At 38.8% G+C, this 20,356-nt stretch overlaps 1 protein-coding gene across 8 annotated transcripts; it reads left to right on the plus strand.

Moving 5' to 3' along the window:
- Positions 1 to 5,658: 5,658 nt before the first annotated feature.
- Positions 5,659 to 8,831, plus strand: LOC113356640. Of its 8 annotated transcripts, none has more exons than XR_003363068.1 (7): positions 5,659 to 6,017; positions 6,778 to 6,860; positions 6,967 to 7,058; positions 7,170 to 7,239; positions 7,314 to 7,351; positions 7,700 to 7,809; positions 8,042 to 8,593. XR_003363068.1 is itself a non-coding variant. In XM_026599833.1 (5 exons), the coding sequence occupies exons 2-5, from the start codon at positions 7,007 to 7,009 to the stop codon at positions 8,113 to 8,115; spliced, it is 306 nt and encodes a 101-aa protein (XP_026455618.1). In that variant the 5' UTR covers positions 5,659 to 6,017; positions 6,967 to 7,006; the 3' UTR covers positions 8,116 to 8,593. The 8 variants fall into 8 exon arrangements, 3 of the variants coding, with proteins under 3 accessions (XP_026455618.1, XP_026455619.1, XP_026455617.1); XR_003363067.1 differs by lacking the exon at positions 5,659 to 6,017 and adding an exon at positions 8,602 to 8,831 and having other exon boundaries at positions 6,116 to 6,860; positions 8,042 to 8,250; XR_003363070.1 differs by lacking the exon at positions 7,314 to 7,351.
- The last annotated feature ends 11,525 nt before the right edge of the window (positions 8,832 to 20,356 follow it).

Genomic DNA, 20,356 nt, shown 5'->3' on the forward strand with positions numbered 1-20,356 from the left:
TGTAGGAGGGAAGCTGAGAAATGTGTGGAATCGATGATAATCAAAGATTATGGGTGTGTGAATTCCGAATACGATAAGCTCTGAGTGATTGAAATTTCTCAATTGATGAGTTGATGATCTCGTATTATCCATGAGACGTGAGATTGATGATACTGATGATGCCGATTCAATCATGATTCAGAGACTTATTTATATTGCTGGAATTTTAGACACCATGATTCCATGAAGTGTGACAGTTGATGGAATCAAGGAGTGGGGAAGTGGAGATCGTGTTTGAAACCAGTTGATCAACGTGTGGAGACTTGGTCGATTTTCCACCCACTACCTCGTGAATTCCTTCAACTGATTGCACGACTTGCTCACATTCCATCGTATGTTTGAACACACGTGCCGTAGACCGCCAGACCAAAACCCTAAGTGATATCCCCCCAAGTGACACGATTGACGTCTCGTGGTTTGTTAGTCAATTGATGACTTCGTTGTTTTATGGGACGATGAGTCCATGTAGTCGTTGAGTTGAACATGATGTTCTGAAACTCGTGAATTGAACATGTTATGAGACAGAGGTATAGTTCTTACGATGAAGTGAGAAAGTATTTCTCATTCGATAGATCGTTGAATATTGATTGTTGAACCAATATTCCTTGGTTTGAACAAATATTTATCATCTGAGCAAGTGTTGCTCATGTGATGAATTGTTGAATATTTGATCGTCTGAGCATGTGTTGCTCATCTGATGGATTATTGGAAGCGTACCAAAAATATTAATTAGAATACTGGTCGTTGAACCGAGCATAATTAATAAAATTAATGACATGAGGTCGTCATAAAATTATTAAGGTTAGAATCTGGAATGATGATCCTTGGATTCAGAAACCCTAATTTGATCAATTGATGATCAATTCATGGTTCGTCAGGATTTCAACCATGGGACGAAGGAGGGAGCGACTATATGGGACCGTGGATCAACCATGTAGTTTCCATATGCTCACGTGAGCAAATACTAAGAACTCCTGAAGAGTTGACGATTTGTTGGTGAAAGAATGATTAAATGATGGTTTAATCATTTATTCGAAAATGCTCATCTGAGCCTTAGGTGAGAAAACCTAATTAATTATTACGAGGCGAGGGACCGACCATAGAGTCATGAAACCGGCCCTGGGTTGTCCCGTGACCGCCTGACGATCACTTCATGAAAATCCAAAGTGTTTGGGAGAGTTTTGGACCTAATACGAGCAATTGTGCAAATTAGGTCAAAACTGTGAAAATTGATGGGACCGGCTTCCGTGAACCAAAGATCCAATCTTGGTCGATCAAGATAGCGTGCTCATGTCCACAAGGCATCCGCGTCTCAGTCCTGCGAATTTTGATATTTTCTGGCGTGCAATTGAGCATCTATTCGAGAAAATATGCCAAAATTAGGGTTTCGACGAAACTGAGGAAAAGACCATGAGATGATGAAAAATAATTATAAAATAAGGAATGAGGAGGCGTGAGACCGCTTTGGTCAAGGCATGGTTGGCCGGTCGTGACCACGGTCCCGTGGCGCCTTTTCCTTAATTTTATAATATTTTGATGATTTTATGAAAAATTCATGAATTTTGAGAAATTTGATGAATTTAGGGAGTTTCCATGAGTTGAAGGAGTTTTCATGAGTTCAGGGAAGCAAAAAATATTAAAATAATGAAAACAAGAGTGTGTAGGACCGTGGATGCATGACCGGTCGGCTTGGGCCCTGTCCCACGAGTTTTCATAATTTTTTAATATTTTTTAGGTATTTTTGATGATTTGAGGGAATTTTTCCTAATTTGAGAGAAATACCATGAAATCAAGGAATTTGATGAATTCAAGGAAAACTAATAATAAAATAATAAAACAAAGGGGCGTGTGGGACCGTCTAGGGCATGGCCGGCCGGCCAAGGCTCGACCCCACAAGTTTTCATAATTTATTTTATATTATTATTATTTGATGATTTATGCAAAAATACCATGAAATCAAGGAGTTTTTTTCATGAAATTAGAGAAATAATAATAATAATAATAAAATAATAAGGAACCGTGGGTGTGGGGCCGGTTGGGACCAAGGCATGGCCGGTTGGCCAATGGTCACGCCCCACACTCCTTTCCTTAATTTGATATTATTTTTTATGGATTTATGAAAGTACCATGAAACCGAGGAGTTTCCTTGAGACGAAGGAGATTTGATAAAATGAGAGGATTTTCATCAAATCATGGAAAATAATAAAAATGCAGTAAAAATATAAAACTAGCGTGGGATTGACCACGACACGGTCGGTCGTGTGTCCGTGCTCCCAGCACCCTGGTCAATATTTTTAATTATTTATTATTTTCTTCTCTATTTTGCATAGGTTCATCGTTTCGTTGTATTTTTGAAATACTCGTTCGTGCGGTGACTGTTAGTGTATCATCGTTGAATACACCTTCACCATTTGAATCGGGGCTTACTTAGAGGTAGCTCAGACGCCCGGTTGTTGATTATTTATTACTAATTGTGGAATTCAGTGGGGAATAATTCACAAAACTGAGTAATAAGATGTTTTTTATTATTAATTCATAGGATCACCTGAGGATTCAACTACAAATTCAGAATAATAAAGTGAGCGTTACCATTCCATGGAATCGTGGATTCGACCATAGAATTGGAGTAATGAAGGTTTATCTATTACCATTTATGAGAGTAGTTGTGGATTCGATCATGAAATCGTAGTAATGAGATAATATAGTTATTGTTATTCTATGAGATCATTGTGGATTCGATCATAGAATCAGAACAATTGTTATTGTCATTCCATGGGACCAGTCGTGGATTCGACCATGGAATAGGAGCGATTGTAATTAGGAATAATTAACTTTGTGGCTCTATACTAGCAGAGCAAGCTGTCTAGGAGCATTAATTATCCTGATACGAGCTTGCCGGTAAGTCATATCCTTTATATAATCAGGGTAAACTTGTTGTTTGTTCCTGAAGACGTTATCGCTCTATACTAGCAGAGCAAGCTGTCTAGGAGCCGTCCATCTCGTGATACTATATAGAAATAATCACTGAAAGTATTCAGTATCTATGAGATATGTCGTTGTCCAGTCGTGAGACTACATATCTACATGTATTATGAGAGAAAGTACTCTCCGTTGAGAATTCGATGAGAGACCCGTGTCTCGATACTCACGTCTGATTGCTGAATCAGAGATTCGTATAATTATGAGTTTGAGAATTTAGCCTTTGTCGAAAATCCACCATTTATATTAAGTCCCCTGCTTACTGGGGAAAGCTGTGTTCCTCAGTCAGCATTAAATGGTGATTTTCCGGCCATAAATAATAATACCAGTAATTGAACTTAGTCGTAAGTTGAGATGTTACCGGATTTAGAGAGCATGAGCAAGCCACGACTTGATGAAGGATTCAACGTCATGATTGGAGCGTCATTTGATGAGCATAAATTGGTGTTGAACCGCTGGTTTGGACGACGAGTCCGTGGACGGTTAGGATTCGCGGGTCGGGCCCAATAAGGAAATCCTTAGAAAATTAGGTTTTGGTTCTAAAATTGATATAAAAGGGATTAATACTCTTTTTTTTTCTCACACACGACCAACACCTTCATCACCTTCACGCCAGGGAAGGAGAGTTTTCCCGCGTGCCGTCGGACGACCACCTGCCACCGTCGGACGACCACCTGCCGCCGCCGGTCGCTGCCGCCGTCGGCCAATTTCCGGCCGGCGCTCCCAGGTACTTTTTTTTTTTTTTTTGCTGATGTTTATGATCCTCATGAGTTTTTCATGCTTTGATCATGATGAAGTTATGTACATGTGTGTATATTAGTGTGAGTTTTATGAAAAAACCCTTGTTTTTTGGAAACGTATGTTCGTTCGATCGTTAGTTTTGAAAACTAACTATAATCCCTGATTTATGAGAGATTTTTTTTTTTAATATGAACCTAAGTCCAGTGATAAAACTTAGTGTATGAGCTTTCATGTATACCAAGGTTTCATCATAAAAGAAGTGAATTTTCATGAAATTGGAAAAATCTTTCGTTTTAAAGACAAATAATGATGACACGAAGGAAAATATGTATGATGAACTTGTGTCCAATGATAAAATTTTGCTTATGAGCTTTCATGTAAATACAAAACTTTATCATATGTATGAGATGTGATCTTTCACAATATTTTTTGAAATAAACCTTCGTTTTAAAGACAAATAACGACGATACGAAGGAAAAATATATATATATATATATATATATATGCAGCCGTGACATATATTGTGCAAAATATGATGATATATTTTATTCTCATGAATTTGTTTTCATAAGATAAAATTCTTGAGAATTTATGTAAGAGATGTTGCATTAATTGCTGTTTTTTCGAAAAATCAAAAACGTGGGTTTTGAGGAACCTTCGAAGATAGAAAATATATTTATGATGAAATATTTTATTGTTGTAAACTTCATAGGTAAGTTGTGTGAATGTTCACATTATGGAAATTGTGTACGTGATTTCATGAAAAATCAGTTTCGGAAATTAAATAAAGTTTCGTTCGTTTTTGCAGTTTTCGAAGAGACGAACGATTTTGAGGTGTTAACTCTAGCATTACTATCACTATTGTTAGTGGAAGTATAAAAGGTAAGAGTTAAGAGTTACCATTTTTGCTTGTATTTCCTTGATTTATATCTGGACAGCATACTGAAGTAGAATGTAGTGTGAACCTTTTCAGCTACTTAGCAAAGATGTCCAATTCCCAAGCTGACGACGCCTCGAGGGAAGAAATGTGCGTTGATGATGGTATCTCCAGAGATGAGACATGCATGGATGAAACTTCCGTTGGGGGAGACGAAGACGAAATCCCTGGGATTATGAATGTCCCGAACATAGATGATGCATTCTTTGAAAAAGATATCCCAGGAGCTGAGCAACATTTGAAATCCCCAGTGTATCGTCTTTTGATAAATCCCAGAACTGTTACTCAGAAGAAATTGGTGACTCCTAAGATAGTGATTCGATTTTGTCTTGAACAAGGGGTTTTCGCCTCATCAATCATAGAGTTTAAGCTTTCTCGACGACCTTTGGAGAAATTTGCCGGCTGGGCGAGGAATATGTTGGGTTTTCCTCATGTGAGGACTATGCTCGACCAGACGCAGGTGACGAGAGCTATTCAAGCTTCTGGAGAGTTGTTCATTTATCATGATGCAAGTGGTATTGTGGCTCTGTTTGCTCGCTGATGCATTCCCACTCACACTTTCATATGTAGATGGGGAGAGTTTATCGTTACCTTGGAATACGTGGCGGCTCTGATGCATCTCCTGATCACGGGCAATATTCCTGGGGATCTTTCAGATGAGGAGACCGCCGTTTCTCATGTCTTGACAGCTGCAATGGAGAAAGCGACTAAGGATGGCAGTAAAGGATGCTATGCTTCCTGGTTGACACACTGGTGGCCCAAAGACGAGGTTTCTGATAAACCCACACTAGTACAATTATGGTCTTTGGTCACGGTTGACCGAGTCTCGGTGCTACCTATAAACGATACTAAAGTTTAGTTTGTCACGGGGACATATAGCTCCGTGTCTAATTTACACCAGTCCACGTCTTTTAAACACGATTTGAGGATAAAACTGCCATGGTTTCTCAGCCCACCTTCTATACTCCCACGATCTACAACCCCACGCTCATCCCACTGGACTCCCACTTCCTTGTCTCTCATCCTTATGTTCAAGGGAAATCATTCCTTCTCTCTGTCATTCAAACTAAAATAAATGTTTTTTCCCTATAATTCCATTTCAATCTGATTTAATTTTGCAATGGAGTTTGAATCAGAAGTTCCAAGCGGTATTATCTCTCTTTAGATCTCTATTGTTCAAATTTTTGCATCAAACCTAGATGCAGTAAACAACAAGTATTTCGTTCAAAGGATTGGGGTTTTCTGTTTTAATCGATTTAATGCAAACCAATTTGATGGGGAAACTGGTGTCGATTAATTTCAAGCGGCTTGATTTTTTCTGGTAAGATTCTGAGATCGTTATTAAGTTATTGAAGTCGTTTTTGGTTAATTGACCTAATAATTTGCAATTGTGAAATAGGGGAATTCTTTGTACCTTGGGCTTAATTTCTTATCAGAAATAATGACAAATTATTTTTCCAATTTTTGTTTTGGTTGAATTTTTAAATTGGGTACCCTTAAATAAACATTGCTAGAGAGTGGAAGATCCATTTAAGGTACACTAGTATCTTCATTGGCATCTTATTTTTTGCTGATAACTATTTTTAAGATCAACTGGCTCACATGGTGCTTTGTTAGTGAAGTCAAAGCTCAGAATGACAAGTAGTCCAGTTTACACATCAGAATGGCTTCCATGGTGCTTTGTTAGTGAAGGCAAAAATCGGGTTCCTCTTCCTGATCAGAATGATTTATTTAACCTTGATCAAAGCTGGTCTGGGTATTTTAAACACAATTTTCTTATCATTCAGTTTTATGTGGTTGATTTGGAGGTAACTTTTTATCTCCTCAGTGGAGATATTCAATATCTATGTAGTTTCAGTATTCCATATCGTGCTGACTTTTAAGTTTTCTGATTTCTTGTCGAGGTGTTGCTAAGCTTATAGTTAACAGTCCATGTAAGGATGAGTATCCAATTTTAATATATATATCATCTTTCTTCACATGATCGTTCAGTACTGAGTACTGTCTTTATTGTAGCCGGTTCTGTTTTACTAAATATGAACCATATTATATCTAATATGGGAAGTTGTTTTTTTCTATAGATGCGGGATATAACAAGTTTAAAGTTATTAATAGACTACGGCTTTGTTGATGAAGATAATTCTTATGGTTACATTTTATTGAGGTGAAAACGGAGTTCATTCTGACAGTTTTCTTGTAACTTGTAAGCCTACTTTTGCCTCCATTTATACCTTGTAAGTCTTAGTTCTCAAATGGTTTCTTTGACCCAGGCATCCTAAACACCAAAGATCCTCAATACCATGATAAGGTATGGGCGCTCAACCAAATGAAAAACTGGTTAATGGATATACAAGTCTAACGGGTATGGGATTTAATCATTACCATTTTCAGTTTTTGATTTCACTATCTGGTAAGAGGTCCACCAATCTGATTATCTCACATCCATTTTTATTGTTGCTGATAACTCATACAGGTTACCAAAAGATGACACACATCTTGACATCTTTAACTGGTGAAAAAGTGATTGTCATTCCGGAGAGAGGGTGGGTATGTCTACAAGTCTATTATGGAAAATTAGGAATCATTGGTTACTTACATTAGTTAAAACATTTTGCAGCTGTATTTTGCGTTTGACTATGTTAATTTGTTAGAAAGGTGAGTCTTAAACTTCAACTGATGCCCTTTCATCTGTCATTTGAATTCACTTTGAATTCACAATAAGTTGTTGTATTTTAACAAAATATTTATACGGTTGGTTGTTGGTTGCGGGTGGTTCAATAGGAAGCTAACTGTGACATGCTACTTGAGTCCTAATTGTTATCTCACGAGATGCTTCTCAAAATATTATATTTTTGAGGGAACAAGTTGTTTTTGTTCTGTCCAAATCAAAAGAATATTCCGTATTATTCTTTTGATCATCTGTCACCAGTTTGGTTAATACCTGTTTGGATTTCCTTATGATGATTGTAGTTCCATTTAGGATTCTTTGGTTCTTTTATATAGGACCACTTTGCGTGTGGAAGTGAAAGATACTTGCATAAACTTTGAGCTAGGAAGCGGATACCACCACATGTCAAGTTTGTACTGGAGAACCCGAAAGGGGTATTCTACTGGTAAGACTCACTCTAGAGATATTTCCATAATGTTTCAGTATTGATTCACGTGTTTGTTTTTGAAATTATTTTACTTGTTTTGATTGAGCTGCCAATTAAGAATCACAAGTTATTTGAAAGTTATGGGATATATCAACAGAAGGCAATTTCTCTGTACCAATTTTTTATTTTATTTTATTATCTTCCCAAGTCTTCAGATCTTCATGGTCAATATTTTGTTTTCTGTTGATAGAGAGTTTTCCTTTAAGGGAGGCTTGGGACTGGAAATACATAACTTCAAAAGCATTGGCACGCTCATTATGCTGACATTAAAAATCCTTTCAAGAAGAAACTGTCCCTGAAGTAAGCCTACCTGCTAAATGCTAAACTTTCAGGTCCGTGAAGTAATCAAACTTCGAATGACACTTAATTCCTTGGAAAGAAAAGTTTGTATTTCTGAAGGTACCACTTTTGGCCACATGCTGATGTTCCATTTTCTTTGGTAATCCTGGCACACGTCAAGTGGAAGTCACCGGTTTTGACTTTACCAGTGTATTAGTACGTACTATATCTTCGCTCGAAGGTTCGCAAGATAACATCAGTGCTGCCATCATGATTGTTTTTTGTTTTGTATAGCTGGAATAAGAGAAAACTATTAAACATTTCTATAGGTGTCACTGAACGGTTTATGCATCTTACAATGCTTGCTTAAGCTTTTGTGATTGGCTTCGATGAAGATTTAGAAATTTCAATGAAACATAAGACCTTGTATTGTAAATTGACTTGTACTTTTTTTTTTGCACGCAAATGGAGGTTTTGAGGAGTCCTTGCAGTGTGAGTGTGCACAATAATCTTTAATTAGTAAACAAGATCCTTAGACCCGGCCGAGACCTGAGTAGGCGCGCAATGGAAGTGCAGTTGTCTTTCCGAATGTCGAGACCTGTTTCGATGGTGATCGTTGTCAATCTAAAAGAATGTATATATCAAGATACATGTGAACTATTGTGATTTTTCACCATATAATTTAATGCCATGTTTGATAATTTTATTCAGATATTGTTACTGATTTTCCTTGCCTACTTTTCCTTTTTTTTTTAGCAAGGAGTAAAGATGTTTGCTGCTCAAAACTATGCCCAAGTCCCAACATCAAAGGATCTTATCTTATCAGTATGTGTATATGGGATATGTGTCAACCATACAAACTGGTCACGGTGTAATACAGAAATCCGTATCCATTGAATAACTTTGGTCCCGGTATATTTCAACATCCCGGGACTAATGAGAAAATTTGTCACGGTCTATGACAAAATCCCGTGACTAATGAAGTTTTGATCACGGTGGATTACCGTGACTAAAGTCTATGACTTTTGGCCTCGCAGGCTTTAGCCACGGCTTTTCAGAAATGAATCATCGTGGCTGTATACATTTGGTCACGGTAAATTACTGTGTCTAAATGCCATTTTTGTACTAGTGCCATCGACGGTATGTTACCCATTGCTGCTTTCTGATGTTTATAGTTGTCCAGAGACGTTTTTGAAGATAATGGAAACTTGTTGAAGCCTTTTGTGATTCCCTTTGCTATTAAGATGGCTCAAGGTGAGCAACTTCCGATAGGTAGTTTATTCTTAGGCTCCTTGTATTACAACCTGGATTCCTTGATTATAGACTCCAGTGTGTCGAACGGCTCTATGAAGATTGAGTGTTATGCCAACACGATGTTTCTTCAAGCTTTGATGTGGGAGCATTTTAAGAATTATGCACCTACTCCACGTAATGTTCTGCAAGGACCGAATACTGATGCGCGCCATACTTTCCCTGAGAAAGATAATGCTAGGATCATGCGTTGGTCCACCAAGCAGCCTCGTTCTAAAATACGTTTTATTGATGTGTTATATGAAGAATCTGAGTTCAATTTTCTCCCGTGGGTGTCAGTGCCTGATGGTGGGCCCGGGAAAGCGTATAAAATTGAAGCGAAATAAAAACGCGGGCCTACAGTAATACCGCAAGTGCACGGTCGTCAGTTGTAGCTCGTGCAAGTACGGGTCGATCCACAGAGACTGGGTGTGTTTGGAGTTTCTAGCTATTTTGGGTTTCTAAATTGCTAATGGGCTTTGATTAACTGTGAAGCAGTTTGGGCTTTTGATGGACTGAACTGGGCTTGGTAACAGTGAACTGGGCCTTAGCTTTTCACCTGGGCTTTGATTAAGTCCAAAGTGGGCTGGACCTTTGATTTTTGGAATGAACTGAGCCTTGGGCTCAGTTGGCTGGGCCTTTAGATTAGCTAGGCTTCTGAGCTATGAACTAGGCTTTAGGCCTTAACCTGGACTTTGAACCTGGGCTTTTAGCCTTTGGTTCTAAGCTAACTGTTTGGAGCAGCAGCAGACAGGGCTGGGCTGGAGAAGAAGCAGCAGCAGCAGCAGGGGAGGAAGGTAAGCAGGCAGGGTTGCAGGGCAACTGAGCAGAACTGGCAGCAAGGCCAGGGAAATAAGAATATGGTAGGGGAGGTGGAGCAAACTAAATGTAGCAGTGGCACTAGGCCAAGGTGGAAGTAAGTGGAAACAAGTAAGAAAAAGAATAAGCTAACAAAGTAACAGTGAACAGCAAGCAATAAGAAAGGCATAAAACAACAAACAACAATGGAGATAAACAGTGAAGCAAAGACAATAAAATGACAGTGTAATAAACCAAGGCCTAAGCCAAGGGCAGTGATGTGAAGAAATAACAAAACAGTTAAGTTGCAAGTGACTGTGAAAACAAATTGTGGGTTAAGCTAAGGCTTTGAATCCACCCTTGTGACCTATCCAGATAATGTAATTCTAGGTTGAATCCCTAATGGAACTAAGTGACAGTTAAGGCCAACTTAAGATCCTAAGCATACAAAAAGGGAATAGCAAGATAATCAGCTTGCTCAACTGATGTGCTCCTAGTATTGACTGTCTTTTGACAGTACAATCAATCACAAGCACTAGTGAGCACTGATTTCTCTCATTGCTCAATCTATTCAGTGCACTAAGGCTTCTAACCTAACATTCCACTACCTAACAGTCCACTAAAGCTTCATCTGAGCCTCAGCTAAGGTGACAAACTAAAACATGGTAAAACTGAAATTAAAAGAAAACAACAACAATAACCTCACAGTAACAGTTAACAATGGATAAAACAAGAGCAAAAATATGGAATTTTTTTACAGAACTCACAGTTCTGGATACACTGGCTAATCCAGGCATACCCTCAACAACACCCTCACAGCTCCTATTTATACAATTCGAATTAGGGTTACACTTTCCCCCAAATTCCCAAAACAGTGAATTAGGGTTTTTGAAATTAAAGAAATTGACATGACAATTCTCACCCATACTCCTGCTGCTCTTCTTCCTGCTCCTCTTCATGTCTTCCATTGACGCCTCTGCTGCTCTGATTGTTCCCTAGTTCGAGTTATTTTACTCACCCCAAAACCTAGGGTTTCAGTGGTTGTGAGATGGGGAAAATAACTAGGATAGGGAGATGGGTTTGAGGTAGGGGAGGTGATGGTGGTTGAGACAGCGTCTCTGTGATGGTCGGGGAAGAAGGTGGAAGTGGTGAAGCTCGAGGTGGAGGCAGAGAGCAGTTCTGCCATGGTCGGGGAAGAAGAAAGAAATTTGGGGAAAATTGATTTGGGAAGAAGGAGATTTTTGTTTTAGGTCGATGGGTTCGATGGCTAGGGTGTTGAGCGGAATCATCTGAAGTTGATGCGCAGCGAGGAGATCCGTTGGATAATCACTTACTAATTGAATCGAACGGCACGATGTAAACAAGCTCTGAGCGACCGTTGGATTAAGTGATACAACGAAGCTGACGGCTCCAGATGGAGTTAGGTACTATGGTGTTTGACAGGAGCTTCGGATTTTGATGCACAATGATGAGGCGACCGTTGGATGACGAGATGGATCCAATCTGACGGCTCTCATGGAAATGGGTATGGATAATGGAAATTGATTTGGGTGAGGGTTTTGGGCCTTGGGTATGCCAAGCCCATATATTCTTTAAGAACAATTCTTCCTCTTCAAGACCAGTTCTCGTTGATCCGGCTCTTGCAAACATCATTCTTCCCTTCCTCCTAGCGAGAGTCTTTGCCGTTCCTTTGCTCTTTTCGCTCCGTGAGTTAACCAGGCTTTATTTAGTACCAAAAAATGCAAAATTAATTAAGAAAAGTATTTATTCTTGAAAACAACGAAAACACAGAATATGGGATAAAATATAGAATTAATGCACAAAAGATGAGTTAAATGCCAAGAAAAATATATAGAAATATGCACTTTTTAGCACTCATCAAATACCCCCAAACCTGAATTTTACTGGTCCTCAAGTAAAACAAAACTAAGGAAATCCTACCTATACCACTGTCGCTGGTCTCTCGAATGCATTTAGCGTATGCACTAAGCCTTTTAAACCACTAAGTGTCCCTAGTGGACGAGTGAAGTCTCGTGAAGGTTTGCTTAGAACGTACCTACAAAGTTGTAGGACAAAATATAAGCTCAGATTCCATCAAATGTGACTTGTGCAAGTCAGTTTAAGCTCACAGCAAAATGGAGATGTCAATCTAGCTAAAAGGCACAATCCTAGCACTGATAACAAATAAAGACATGTGATAAGAGTGTAAAGTGTATCTACACATGTGTAAAGAAAGATCGGATGTTATGACTACTAATCACCAAGAGATAGTTTCTCAGGCTAAGAACCAAGGTCGAAATCTAGCTAGCTGTCCGGACTTTACGAGAATTGTGAATGAGTTTGAGGTATTTCACAATTACTCGCGTTGTACATCAATGGCATACACCCTTCCTTGCTTATTACAATAAAACAACAAAATGACTCTTTACATGACTCTTATTTACATTGACTACTCTCTTTTATTTTTGGAACAAGAGAGGATGGAATTGAAAAATACTTGATTGATTTTTTCATTTTTTTTTTTTCGTTCTTTTTTTTTTTTCTGAATATATACATCATTTTTTTTTTTTTTGATAAGGAAACACTTTTGATACATATACAAAAGGAAATAAAAGATTACATGACACTTTGCAAGAGGTAGCCCTTTTTGATGCACCCAGTTAAATTCGATGGTTGTCTTTCTTAATGTAACCTCCACCTTCTATCCCAACCAACCAAAGAACAAGCTAGTCAAGTTTCGTTCAGTATTCTAAAGTGATTGGCAACTAAAACTTCCGATAGAACACCTTGAAGATCGAGGCTATACATGTATTGGTAGATCATGCGCGTGCAAATTTCTTATCACTATGTGAATTGTGCTAGAATCAGGGTGCCTAAATATCTAGACTAAGACTCCTAATAATTACATATTTGCACAAGAGTCAACATTTCAAGGTAAATGAGCTCCATTTTTATGTTTTTTTTCAATTTTTTATTTTTTATTTTCATTTTTCATTTTTTTTTCAAAAAGAAGGAGTTCTTGTTTTCAATTATGGCATATTATCAAAGTATCTACTTTTCACCCCCAAACCTAAACTAAACATTGTCCTCAATGTTTCAAAATATGAATAAAATTATAATACAACATACGAAGAGGATCATGTTGAGTAGAGAAAAAGGAAAGAGAATACCCGATTTCGGCGAAAGCAATATTAGAACTCCGTTATTCAAGGCAAGAATCCAACATATGTCAGCCGAGATCATATTGGATTAGCAAAATATATTCAAAAAGAACAAAAGGGTTTTTAAGAAATTTTATCTACTGGATTATATACAAAAATTCACCATACACTAACAATCTAAAGAGTTGAGGATCAACCCAAAAGACAAAGTGTAGAGGTTTCAACAGCTTCACACAATAATAATATGATAGGCATGCAAGTGAAGCTGTGAAACAAAATGAGCTACCCCCAAACCTGGATTTTTCAACGGATAAAATTTTGGAAACAAAATCTCGCAGTTTTGGGGGTTCATCATGCACAAGGTCTAGCTCGAAATGAACTGTGCTAGGGACGGGCAAACATGCTAATTCCAACTGTGGTTCCTCAGATGTATTATACTTAGAAGCAAAATAGTCCAAGAGGACTTGGGAAGCACACAGTTCCAAACCTAGGTTTGGCATTCTCAGAAAAATTGGTTTGACAATATCGGTACAAACCAAATCTAGGTTGGATGGAAGGCCATCAGATTGTGACTCATGTAGGAAGATAGGCACATCATTATTAATCACATCAACATCTCCTAAGTCTTCTACAAGTGTCACAACATGCTCACAATCATCAAACAAATTGGAAAGATCACAATCAGAGTCATTAACATCATCAACAAATTTATTCTCATGCATCGGCAAATCAGGAGAAATATCACAATGTGACCTAGGTAGAGAATCAGACACATCAAATATATTTTCATGCATATTAGAGTCTACAGAAGATTCAACTATTCCTATGTCATGCTCATCTTCACAGAATAATTGTATGAATCCCATGTCAATATCAAAATCATATGAATTACAATGAGTATTAGAAAGAACAACATGCATGAAGGTCGAGGGCGAGAAGCCATATGTTTTTGAACCAACAGGTTCCACAATATTTTCATGTTCTTCTAACATATCATCATAATCATCATCATGGTAGCATGCATATTGGTCCTCATTAACAGTGGTGGTGTCATTAGTCGATTCATGTTCCTCTAAATTAGGTTCATATTCAACATTATTTACATGAATGGGACTAGACACTTCATTAGGGACAACATACATTTCCTCATGAATTTCCTCCTTTTGTAGGTGAAGCAAAATCTGATCTAAATATGCATGAATTCGTGATGTAGATCTATCAAAGTCTTGCTTACTGAGTCTTAAAGCTTCCGTGGTGGAGTCTAAATTCATGGGAGTACCAAATTCTTCATGTTCAAATTGTGGTGAATGGTACATGTGTGCATGGTCATTAGGGTTTACAAAATATTGATCGCAACCCTCAAAGGATTGATTATGGTCCCAATGACTACCATTCTCACAATTTATGGGCATTTCATACCTTGGATTTTCTCTAGATTTCCTAAAATTATGCAAAATATGACAATTCTCAACAGGGTGGTCTAAACTACCACATGCGGGACATGCATAGATTTCAGGTTGCCTAAGAAAATTCGATGTGACAGATTCCTCATGTGATTGCATTTCTAAAGCTGTGATTCGAGCTTCTAATTGATCCATAAGTGATGATTGTGTGAGTGAGGCTCTAGCAGAATGTTCATTTTCACGTTGCGATGAATGATGCATGTATGAATAGTCATTAGGGTTCATGTATTGCGGCTCGGGACTTTGAAAATGTCCATAATAATTCCTATGACTATTGACATCATGGTCAGTGGAAGGTTCATAACGTGAAGTTTGTCCATATGCAAGTTCTCTAAGGGATTTGTTGTACTCCCCAACTGTAGAAAAAGATCTATTCATGATTGGCTCAAAAGCTAAGTAAAGAATGTACAAAGCTCAGAATTTGGTTTTTAAAGGGTTTGGATTTTTGGGAAATTTGGTTTTGGTGGGATAAAAGAAAAAAAAATTGGTTGTTAATGTGGGAGCAAAATAAAATTTGGTTTTAAAATTTGGGAGCAAGTAAAAATTTTGGTTTTTGAATGGGAGAGAAAATATTTATTTATTTATTTATTTTAAAAGAAAATAAAATTTGGTTTTTTGAATGGGAGCAAGCCCACTGTTGGTTTTGTGTTTGCTTTGGCTCAGCTGGTTTGAAAACGTTTGGTGAAACTGAGTCCAAAATGTCGGCCTAGAATTTGGGTACTCGGCCCACTAACGAGTTAACCTAGCGTGATCGGTTACAAGCTCAGCTGGGTTTAAAAACCCAGAATACAAAATACAAGTCCAAATTAAACAAGCTCACAAAAATTAAAAACAAGCTCACAAATTAAACAAACAAGCCCACAAAAATTAATTACAAACCCAACAGAAAATAAAAAGCCCAAAAATTGGCTTTAATATTACAAGCCCACAATTAAAAATTGGAAGCCCACAATTCGGGTTCTCTGAATGGGTTTACCTTTTTAGCACACCCCAGCTGCTCTGATATTGTTGCAAAAACCCAGTTGGGCTTTGGTTCTTTTCCTTGGTGGCGTCCCAGCAGAGGAAAAACTGGTTCAGAACAGCAGGTCCAACAGCAAATGAAGTGAAGCAGATGCAGATGCAAATGCTATGCAGTGAAATGCAAAAATAGCTAATAAAACTACTAGAGAAACAAACCGAGTCCCCGGCAGCGGCGCCAAAAACTTGGTGGGCCCGGGAAAGCGTATAAAATTGAAGCGAAATAAAAACGCGGGCCTACAGTAATACCGCAAGTGCACGGTCGTCAGTTGTAGATCGTGCAAGTACGGGTCGATCCACAGAGACTGGGTGTGTTTGGAGTTTCTAGCTATTTTGGGTTTCTAAATTGCTAATGGGCTTTGATTAACTGTGAAGCAGTTTGGGCTTTTGATGGACTGAACTGGGCTTGGTAACAGTGAACTGGGCCTTAGCTTTTCACCTGGGCTTTGATTAAGTCCACAGTGGGCTGGACCTTTGATTTTTGGAATGAACTGAGCCTTGGGCTCAGTTGGCTGGGCCTTTAGATTAGCTAGGCTTCTGAGCTATGAACTAGGCTTTAGGCCTTAACCTGGACTTTGAACCTGGGATTTTAGCCTTTGGTTCTAAGCTAACTGTTTGGAGCAGCAGCAGACAGGGCTGGGCTGGAGAAGAAGCAGCAGCAGCAGCAGGGAGGAAGGTAAGCAGGCAGGGTTGCAGGGCAACTGAGCAGAACTGGCAGCAAGGCCAGGGAAATAAGAAGATGGTAGGGGAGGTGGAGCAAACTAAATGTAGCAGTGGCAATAGGCCAAGGTGGAAGCAAGTGGAAACAAGTAAGAAAAAGAATAAGCTAACAAAGTAACAGTGAACAGCAAGCAATAAGAAAGGCATAAAACAGCAAACAACAATGGAGATAAACAGTGAAGCAAAGACAATAAAATGACAGTGTAATAAACCAAGGCCTAAGCCAAGGGCAGTGATGTGAAGAAATAACAAAACAGTTAAGTTGCAAGTGACTGTGAAAACAAATTGTGGGTTAAGCTAAGGCTTTGAATCCACCCTTGTGACCTATCCAGATAATGTAATTCTAGGTTGAATCCCTAATGGAACTAAGTGACAGTTAAGGCCAACTTAAGATCCTAAGCATACAAAAAGGGAATAGCAAGATAATCAGCTTGCTCAACTGATGTTCTCCTAGTATTGACTGTCTTTTGACAGTACAATCAATCACAAGCACTAGTGAGCACTGATTTCTCCCATTGCTCAATCAATTCAGTGCACCAATGCTTCTAACCTAACATTCCACTACCTAACAATCCACTAAAGCTTCATCTGAGCCTCAGCTAAGGTGACAAACTAACACATGGTAAAACTGAAATTAAAAGAAAACAACAACAATAACCTCACAGTAACAGTTAACAATGGATAAAACAAGAGCAAAAATATGGAATTTGTTTACAGAACTCACAGTTCTGGACACACTGGCTAATCCAGGCATACCCTCAACAACACCCTCACAGCTCCTATTTATACAATTCGAATTAGGGTTACACTTTCCCCCAAATTCCCAAAACAGTGAATTAGGGTTTTTGAAATTAAAGAAATTGACATGACAATTCTCACCCATACTCCTTCTGCTCTTCTTCCTGCTCCTCTTCATGTCTTCCATTGACGCCTCTGCTGCTCTGATTGTTCCCTAGTTCGAGTTATTTTACTCACCCCAAAACCTAGGGTTTCAGTGGTTGTGAGATGGGGAAAATAACTAGGCTAGGGAGATGGGTTTGAGGTAGGGGAGGTGATGGTGGTTGAGACAGCGTCTCTGTGATGGTCGGGGAAGAAGGTGGAAGTGGTGAAGCTCGAGGTGGAGGCAGAGAGCAGTTCTGCCATGGTCGGGGAAGAAGAAAGAAATTTGGGGAAAATTGATTTGGGAAGAAGGAGATTTTTGTTTTAGGTCGATGGGTTCGATGGCTAGGGTGTTGAGCGGAATCATCTGAAGTTGATGCGCAGCGAGGAGATCCGTTGGATAATCACTTACTAATTGAATCGAACGGCACGATGTAAACAAGCTCTGAGAGACCGTTGGATTAAGTGATACAACGAAGCTGACGGCTCCAGATGGAGTTAGGTACTATGGTGTTTGACAGGAGCTTCGGATTTTGATGCACAATGATGAGGCTACCGTTGGATGACGAGATGGATCCAATCTGACGGCTCTCATGGAAATGGGTATGGATAATGGAAATGGATTTGGGTGAGGGTTTTGGGCCTTGGGTATGCCAAGCCCATATCTTCTTTAAGAACAATTCTTCCTCTTCAAGCCCAGTTCTCGTTGATCCGGCTCTTGCAAACATCATTCTTCCCTTCCTCCTAGCGAGAGTCTTTGCCGTTCCTTTGCTCTTTTCGCTCCGTGAGTTAACCAGGCTTTATTTAGTACCAAAAAATGCAAAATTAATTAAGAAAAGTATTTATTCTTGAAAACAACGAAAACACAGAATATGGGATAAAATATAGAATTAATGCACAAAAGATGAGTTAAATGCCAAGAAAAATATATAGAAATATGCACTTTTTAGCACTCATCACCTGATTATGTTTCTCATCCGATGACTTTCAATACTGTAGAAGGCACGAGTTTGACGTCTGGTGCACATCTGAGTGATGGCGAAAGATATTTCATGTTGAGTTGCACTCCTGGTCATTTGCTATCAGTCACGTTTGGAGAGCTTTCAGTGGAGGAGTATAATATTGATAGAGCAGCTCGACAAATGGGTATGGATCAGTGTGTTCCAACCATACGGAGAAGGAAGCCATCAGTTGAGTAACTCATGATTCATTTGGATCATACTCGCGTGGAAGGGAGTAGCTACTGGTTTCCTGGTTCTGATAGATTCGCCTATGTAACCCCATGTTATGTAGAATTCTGGGACCAGCAACTTGGGCGTTTCGTGGCTTTGTAAGATTTCCCAAACCTCCATTCAAGGATATTCCTTCGGCTGAGATGATTTCCAGTCAACCAAGATTGAAGTATCTTTCTGGTGATAAACGAAAGTCTTCTCCAGGATGCTCTCAGGTATGTTTCTTCATATAATCTTCATGAAATTATAAGAACTGTATTCTGATTATATTACTGGATTTCACCACAGGATGGACATAATATACGACCTCGAATCGGTGTAGATTTCTCAGAGGCTGAGGCGGTTATTCATGGCGGAGAAGGCAGGCATAAAGGTTATAAGCTGTTACCTAATACCGTAAAGTCCCCAGTTGGTGCTTTGGTGAGTTCCCAATATTCCTCACTGTGACTTTCATTGCTATTAGCATTAGAATCATGAAGCCAACGTTGTTAATTTTGTTGCAGAATTTTACTCCATCAAGTCTTGAAGGTCTTCAATTTTCTTCTACTGAACAAGCAATCGCTGATTTGAGTGACGAAGAAACTGTAAGTATTTCTTCACATGTTCAAATGGGGTGCTTCATAGACAAAAATATTGATTGTAAAGGACGTGTATAGGAGGATGTCGTCATGGAGATGGAGAATTCTGGAACTCAATCATCCTCTGGGAATAGGAATGGATGTAATTCCCAAGATTCGGAGCCAGATGGAAGTGATGTTCCTCTTGTCGTTGATGTGGACAATTCCAACCCCTTGGACACTTTGGAGACTCCTGAAGTAAGGATATATCCTGTACATTCTTCATAGAAGTATAAAAGTGTTGACTTATAAATTAATGAATGAGAACCCATGTGAATATGTGAAAACTTAGTCGAATTTTGTCGTCAGAAAATTCAGAACCCAACTTTTTAGTAGAAATGCTGTAAAATCTTCGTCCAGAGTCGGATTTTGATGATCTGCATGTGAAAATTAAAGCCCGGAAAATTTCCAAGATTTTTCAAAGAAGCTTTTTAAGTTTTGAGCACGTTCAGAGCCTGAAAAAGGCGAAATAGTAAACTTCCAGGAGACTTCCAGAACTTTTTCAGATTGCGCGTCACATGATATTTAGGCCACATCTAATCGCTCGTTCATCGGATTGTCATTAAATTTTGACATGTCATAGAGGAAATCCATACGAAGATAATGGAATATGACCCATATTCGGATTCCTTGTAGATTGCTCCCAGTTCGTTTCCTAGTACAGGGAAGAGTTCAGTTTCTTCAGACGGACTCATCGTAAAATGTGTTTTCATGATTTCCATGTTATTTGATCGTGTCTTGAATGTAGTATGATGAACCTTGATGATGTTGCCTTGCTGGTATAATGTGTTTCATAATCGCCTTTGGATTCTTGACTCTAACCTCATGTAATCTTCGTATTAGGTGCTAAATACCGAAGTTGAGGATACAGGAGCCAACGATGATAACTCTAACCATTCCGGTGTTATTGATGAAGAGACAACCATACCTGCATTTCAAGGCCATGAGAAGGTCGCTACTGCTATTATGGAAACCCAGATGGTTGTTGCCTCAGTGATAGAAGAAACCGAGACAGCAGCGGAGAATACTGAAGGAACTGTTGCTTTAGT

The sequence above is a fragment of the Papaver somniferum genome, chromosome 3 (genome assembly GCF_003573695.1).
Source record: "Papaver somniferum cultivar HN1 chromosome 3, ASM357369v1, whole genome shotgun sequence".
Lineage (NCBI taxonomy): Eukaryota > Viridiplantae > Streptophyta > Magnoliopsida > Ranunculales > Papaveraceae > Papaver > Papaver somniferum.